General features: G+C 35.0%; 1 protein-coding gene and 1 pseudogene across 1 annotated transcript; one reads left to right on the top strand and one right to left on the bottom strand.

The window, feature by feature from the left end:
• Positions 1-2,533: 2,533 nt before the first annotated feature.
• LOC126703845 (mitogen-activated protein kinase kinase kinase 20-like) lies at positions 2,534-3,726 on the top strand. The gene has a single exon (XM_050402913.1). The coding sequence runs from the start codon at positions 2,620-2,622 to the stop codon at positions 3,724-3,726; it is 1,107 nt and encodes a 368-aa protein (XP_050258870.1). The 5' UTR covers positions 2,534-2,619.
• A 540-nt stretch (positions 3,727-4,266) lies between these two features.
• LOC126703846 (pentatricopeptide repeat-containing protein At5g65560-like) lies at positions 4,267-6,007 on the bottom strand (annotated as a pseudogene).
• Positions 6,008-7,174: the final 1,167 nt, after the last annotated feature.

Here is a 7,174-nt window from a genome sequence, read left to right on the forward strand (position 1 = left end):
TCACTTTGCTGCTCAGTGATTAATATAGTTTATAATGTTAGACTGCATAAGACATGTATAACCAAAAAGAAAACTGGTCCTAATGCTATTACTATTCGAAATTTCTTTTTTTTTTTATCTTTCATTCATCTTTAAAATAAAAAAGAAAGAGATGAAAAAGAAAAATGTAGCTTAACAAAATAGGCCAAAATTTTGTTATAATCTTATTCATCAGAGATTGATTACTAATTTAAAATAGATTTATTTTATAATAAAAAAAAAAAATTAGAGTTTTCAGCATGGTTTGTGCATAGGGGTGTACGATCATTATCGATCCCTTTTGCTTTAGGAAATCATGATATATTTTTTGCGCAGTATGTTGCTCAATCAAGGGACCTTACCTAAATATAAGTTTCCCCCAATGGTTCTTCAACTGTCATGGAGGAAAATAATTGATAAAAATACATAAATGGATGTCTTCTTTGATATTATGGAGTTGTGTTGTTTGAATGGCACCAGGAAAGTATTAGTGTATTTCTACGTAAATGCCTATGACTATCAAAGATACACTGTTAAAAATTTCGTGACACTTTTAAAAATAAAAGATGTCATATATTCTATGAAGAAATTGCAGCTAAGCAGCTCTCTTTTTATAACCCCTTAAACAAAACCCCCACAATCAACTACCATTAAACTCCATCTACGTCACCAGCAAGCACCTATAACTCTATATTACCCAAATAGAGATGGAGATTTTCACCTATTTAAAATTGACTCAATTGAAACAGTAAAATTTATTAAATAAAATCTAACTACTTATTTAACAATTTTAAACATGTCAAAGTCTTTTAGTAGAATTGTGAAAAAGTAACGTGATCCAGCACAAGAATATTATAATTTCTCCTAAAGAAGCTTTGTTACCCGAAAAAAGAGAAAAAAGGTTACGCATCACTGACTTGTTAAAGGATTTACTCCACGGTTAAACAATGCTACATCGTATTGGTTTAAAAAAGAAACTTCTATCAAGTCCAGATTTAAGCATATCACTACTATTCATGGAAGACGTTTATCCCAATTTTTTTTTTCCAAATATTCAATGGTGGGTCTTGTATTTTAATATTTTAATCGAAATAATTAAAAAAAAAACTAATATTCTTTTACTATACCTCAACTATCTTCTTTCTATTCCATCACTAAGACATTTTTATTTCAAACTGTAGGTCTAGGTTTCTACTACGAACCCAAATTTAATACTTTGCAGAATAGAGAAGGAAAAAAAGTTGAATTGTACATATTATTTAAAAGCAGTCAAAGTAATACATGTATACAACTTTAAATATCTAAATTTTAAAGAATAAAATTAGATATCTAAATTTAATGTAGTTAGATTAATCTCTTGTTATAAAAAAAAGATTAATCTCTTAGTTTAATTGTTGGTAATTATGAATTGGTTATTTTTGTTTCAATATGAAATATATATTTGTACGTAATTGAAATTATGGAAAATCATGAGTATAATAATGAGTCCAAGTCATGTTCTAAAAGAATTGGTATATAATTGTTTTTGTTTTTGTCTTTTTAAAAAGAGTATTTAAATTTTGCCCATCTGAATTAAAATCCTGATTCTGCCACTCATTAATTAATAGCTTTCAAAATTACTTTTATCTTTTTTCAAAAGAACCAAAAAAAAAAAAAAGACGAGGGGGATTAAATCTATAATTAATTAATGTAAAAATAAATTGTAAAATTGTAAAATTACCTATATTTTTTCAATTATTTTCTTATAAAGCTTGTTTTTATATTTATTTTCCCTTACTATTAACATATAGTCTAGCTTTAATTTTTTTTTTAAAGGAAAAAAAAAAACGTGGAAATCATGATTTTATAATTAATTTACTTACTAACGTAAAAAATAAATACAAAAATTTTAGAATTACCTACATTTTTATTAGACTTTTTTTATTCTGGGACCGACTTTGGTTAGTTTTAGCGTTTAGAAAAAGCAAAGGCGGTTTTCGGAAACTAATTCTTATTAGCTATTTAAAATTTAAAATAAAAAATAAAAGTTTCCGAAACAGAGAAGGATAGTGGTGCTGTGAGAAAAAGCAGAAATGGAGAGAGAGAGAGAGAGAGAGAGAGAGAGAGAGAGTTTTCATTTTCATTTTGCTGAAGAAGGCGGGGGTTTCAAATTTTTCAGGGAGTGGTATATTTGTCTTTTTCTGGTGTCGTATGCTGATCTGTTTCTTTTAGACACGTGTCACTTTTTTATTAGGCTTAGAAACACCAACGAGGTGCTGATGTTGATGTGGAGTTTCCGAAACAGATTCTGAGTACTCCGAGTTTGAAATTATCAGACCGTTAACTCCAGCCCTAAACCGACTTATATATATACTCAGCGTTGAGAATAAGAATCAAATTACTCTCTCTGTTTGGCTCCGTATGATCTGAAACAAGAACACTTCTATTTCCCCTCAAACCCACTTCTTGAAACTATTTTTTTTCTTCTACCATTATCAGCAAAGTTACTATTTTCTATAATCCACTTCTTGTTTCTCTTCGAACCCACTACTCGATACAACTTTCTACCATTGTTGCACAATAAATCGTAATTCAGAATCTTTTGGTCGTATCGTGGGAGGGATGAAGCGAACCAAAGAGGACTTCAGTGCGGGCGGTGAGGTTTCTACGGGTTACGGATCACCATCTTGGTGTAGAGGTCAATTGCTTGGCCGTGGAGGATTTGGGTCTGTTTTCATTGCGAAATTAAAGGAACCCTGTTGGAGATTTCCTTCAATCATGGCTGTAAAATCAGAAAACGCTGCTTCTGCGTCATCTTCACTAATGAAGGAAGAACTGGTTCTTCAGGCTTTAAGAGGGTGTCCTAATGTGGTTCAAAGCTTTGGATCAGACATCACAACTGACTGCTCTGGGGATTCCATCTACAACGTTTTTCTTGAGTTTGCTTCGGGAGGAAGCTTGTTTGATTTCATCAAGAAAACTGGTTCTGGTACTGGGTTGCCTGAGGTTCTAGTAAGGGATTGCACTCGGTCTATTCTGATTGGATTGAAGCAAGTGCATGACCATGGATTTGTTCACTGTGATATCAAGCCTCACAATGTCCTGTTAGTACCTACAGTAGATGGGTATCTTCCTAAAGTTGCAGACTTTGGGTTGGCAAAGAGGCACAATGTGAGAGATGGTAGTGGTGTCAAAGGCACACATTTGTTCTTTTCTCCTGAGATGGTGGTTTTTGGAATTCAGGAAGCACCTTCAGATATTTGGGCACTTGGGTGTACTGTGCTGATGATGTTGACAGGAAAACCACCTTGGGCTTGTACATCTAAATCTGAACTTTTGTCTCGGATTGCTACTGAAACACCAACGATTCCACACCATATTTCAATAGCAGCCCAAAACTTCTTGAGTTGCTGCTTTGTGAGGTATTCTGCGAAGAGGTTGACAGCTACTGAGCTATTGAGTCACTTCTTTTTACTGGAATCAGGTGACTGTAAAGAAGTATTCATTCAAGAATCAGCTGAAGTTTCAAATCAGAAGTATCTTGGAGTAAAGCCTCAATCACGGCATCATCCTTCAGCTTTGCCGAGTTTTATACCTGTTCCTTCTTCATCATCTAAAGAGGAAAAGGACATCCCTGCTGCAGTGGAGAGAACATGTTACAAACACATCCATCCTTTGGCAATCAAGGGCTGCCAACCTCCTGTCACTTTTACTGTTTGTGCCAATTGAGACATAGCAAACATTTTGTTTGCATTTGTAAATCATTTTTTTTCTTCATAGTAATTGATTTTTTATTTTTTGGTTTCAGAAGTTGAAAACTAATGAGTCAGTAAATATAAAGCATTTTGCATTTCTGGTCATTCACCTTTTAATGTTTTTATGTGCTTTCAATTTTCATTGTTCATTTATATAGTAGTAGAGGTAGATTCTAAATTTGGCAGTGTCCTTAGCCCTTAAGCAGGGTATCTGGCAGATGCAGCCTAAAGATATAGATATAGTGATCTACTTCAATTGTAGCCTTGTTTAACTTGTGTTCTGTTTCTACTTCAGTCGTAGTAATCCTGTTTCAATCTGTAGCTTACTGTGGTATCAAAGATAATAGTAAAAGAAGATAGATTGATGGAGTAACAAAAAATAGAATATAAGTGCTCAGAAAGAGATGGGGTTATCACTGTGCAAGCTAATACAAGGATGAAGTCAAAAGTTTTTTGGTTCAATTGTTTTAGTCCTTTTCATTTTGAGTGAACTATGTATTCAAAATTCAATAGATTTGAACAAATGAGCGAGTAGTAGTAGTGCTGGTACTAATAGATTTGAATAGTAATAATAATAACAAGGCCTACAGGTTACCTTGGTTCTTTAAGGGTGGCTTAAATTTGAAAAATTCAGATATATCTACATGGATGCGATGAACAAGCACACAGGTACTCTAGTATTCTGGTTATGAGATGGTTGTCTCATCAGGTTTGCAGTCATTTTCAATCTTCTCTAGCAATTCACGAGCCATCTTCTATTTTCCACTCTTTTTAAATGCATGTTCAAAAGCATCCTTGACATAGACTGGTGGACAAAAACCATTTTCAAGCATTGATTTTAGCCTTTCATAAGCAGCCCCTAGTTCACCTGCTTTACAGAACTTCTGCAAGATCTGGGAGCCCAATTTCTGCTCCAATTTGAATAACAAATCCAACTTTGCATTATCCCTCAAAAGTTTATCCACTAAACTATACGTGTGAAAATGTGGAGATAAGCCCAGTCCTAACATCTCAATCAATAAGCATCTTCCCAATTCCTAGCTTCACCATAAGCATCTTCCCATTTCCTAGCTTCACCATGAGCAAGGATCAATGCCGAATAGGTAAAATTATCTGGAAGGCATCTCTTCTTATTCATAATCTCAAAAACCCTTTTAGCATCATCTAAATTCCCTAATTTGCATAGCATTGAAAAAAACAGAATTGCAAATAACCAACTTTGGCTTCATGCCCTGGGAGAGCATCCTCCCAAACAAATGGCTGGCTTCCTCTACCAATCGGTGTTCACACAATGCCTGTATGACAATAGAGTAACCTTCTTCCACACAACTCAGCTTCCTTCCCTCAACAAGTTTCAACAACTTAACAGCTTCTTCCATTTTACCCAATCAGCAGAGCTCTGAAATTAGCTGCTTTATAACAAATGTACTAGGTAATAAACCCATCTCATGAACTGCCCAAAACACTGCATCTGCAGGCTGTACAGCACCACTGTTAGCACCCACATTTGGAACTAAAATTGTAAAGGGTCTATGAGCATCTTTCACAACTTTCTCAACAACTCCTTTTGCACTCAATGAACACAACTCTCCAATAAGAAAGTTCTCCGCAGACCGAGTAGGAACTAAACCAGCCCTACCTATTTCACCAAATACATCAAGTGCAGTCTCAAACCTACCAAATTTACATAAACCAACAAGAATATTACTATAAGAATACGTATCCGGAAATTCGATTCTCCTAAGAATCTTTAGTGCAAAATCAATTAGTTCCTCAAGACCTTTCCTTCTTGCAAAGCACATAGAGCATATTATTGTACACAAGATTATCAGGTTTACACCTAAATTGTGATTCCATTTCCTGAAACAAGCAAAGGGCTTCTCTAACTCTCCCTTGCCTACCTAAAAACCTAATACAAATCGAAAATGTTCGACATGAAACTCAACCTTTATGTAAGAACACCGTTACCAAAAGACACTAGATTCAACAAATAGCTTCGTCGTACCTATGAAACCCGCCATGTACACAACAACACAGTCATCAAACTGAAAACCCATTTACATTCCAGCCCAAGCAAAGAATTCCATGGTCTTAATCCCACCCAACTGCCTATAGTTCATCAGAATTTGAAGCACAAGATTAAAGTTCAATTTTTCTTTAAAACCCTTTAACAAATCATCAATATTTGTGAGGTGGTTGTTGTTGTTGATGGTGGTGGTAGTGGTACAATGAGTGAAGTGGGTCTTGTGGGAGTGGAGAAATTAGGTTTGGGAATTGAAGAAAATGGAGAGGAATTGAGAACGGGTGTGAGGGTTTTGAAGAGGTTTGAAGACTTTGAAGAAAGAGCGAGAGCTCCATGTTTAGTTCTAAAGATCATTCCTCGAATTTGGTTGAACTTGTGATAACGGGCTATGCATCATTCTTCACAAGGGGATTTTTTTTTTTTCTTCTTTTTGTCATTTTTAAAAAAATGGATATCCCCCTCTCAATTTAAAAAAAAAAAAAAAAAAAAAAAAAAAAAAAAATTCAAATTGACCTTTTTTAATTAAAATAAAATATTTTCCAAATTATTACTGAATTATTATTATTATTATTGTAAGGACACGATTTGTAACGACCCGTAACAGGGTTGGGTTTGCACATAAAAAGAGCCAAACAATATCATTTATAGAGCGTGGGTTTGAAAGGCTAGGCCCCAGTCACCAGACGGTGGGTTTTTCGTGGTGTTCATACATGGTTATGTCGTTTTCGCCCTGGGAGTCTTTCTCCTGGAGGTGGGCTGGGAGGCTCTGTTTTTTGGCCATTTTTCCCAGTCCCTGCTCTGGATTGCTTACTTTTCCTTTTATACTAGCATGTGTTCCTTATCCTTCGTCCACGTGTTGGATCAACTTTTCCAAGACTGATACTTGTCCCATCAGCCCATATCTAGAGTGGTTGGGGGTGGTTGTAAAAGTTGGAGAGTATGGCTCTGTCAGGCGCAGAGTATTGAATGGCAGTAAGGATAGCTTTCCCTGGTCGTTATGCTTTCCCGCGTATCCTCTCTTTTGACCCAGATATTTTAGATTTTTTCCAAACTGTTCCTATACCGTTTTTGCCATTCCTTCCAATGAGATCTCGGACATGCCGAGGACTGAATCATCCTCGGCTGTGCCCCAAGACTATTTTGTACTTGTATTACCTAATCCTGGGCCATAACCTTCCTCGGCTCGGGCCTTGGGCCCTAATGAATAAATGGGCCAGGGCCACAAATTATTGGGTCCCACAATTATTATTATTATTATTTGGTACTGAGATAATGAATAAAAAATTGGCACAACGTAGTAATTAAAATTATTTGATAAAATTTGTGTGTTTTTCTTAAACAATAAAATTACAGGCACTTGCATCCAAAAAAAAAAAAAAAAAAATTTATAGGCATAATA

Source organism: Quercus robur, chromosome 10 (genome assembly GCF_932294415.1).
Source record: "Quercus robur chromosome 10, dhQueRobu3.1, whole genome shotgun sequence".
In the NCBI taxonomy this organism is placed as follows: Eukaryota; Viridiplantae; Streptophyta; class Magnoliopsida; order Fagales; family Fagaceae; genus Quercus; species Quercus robur.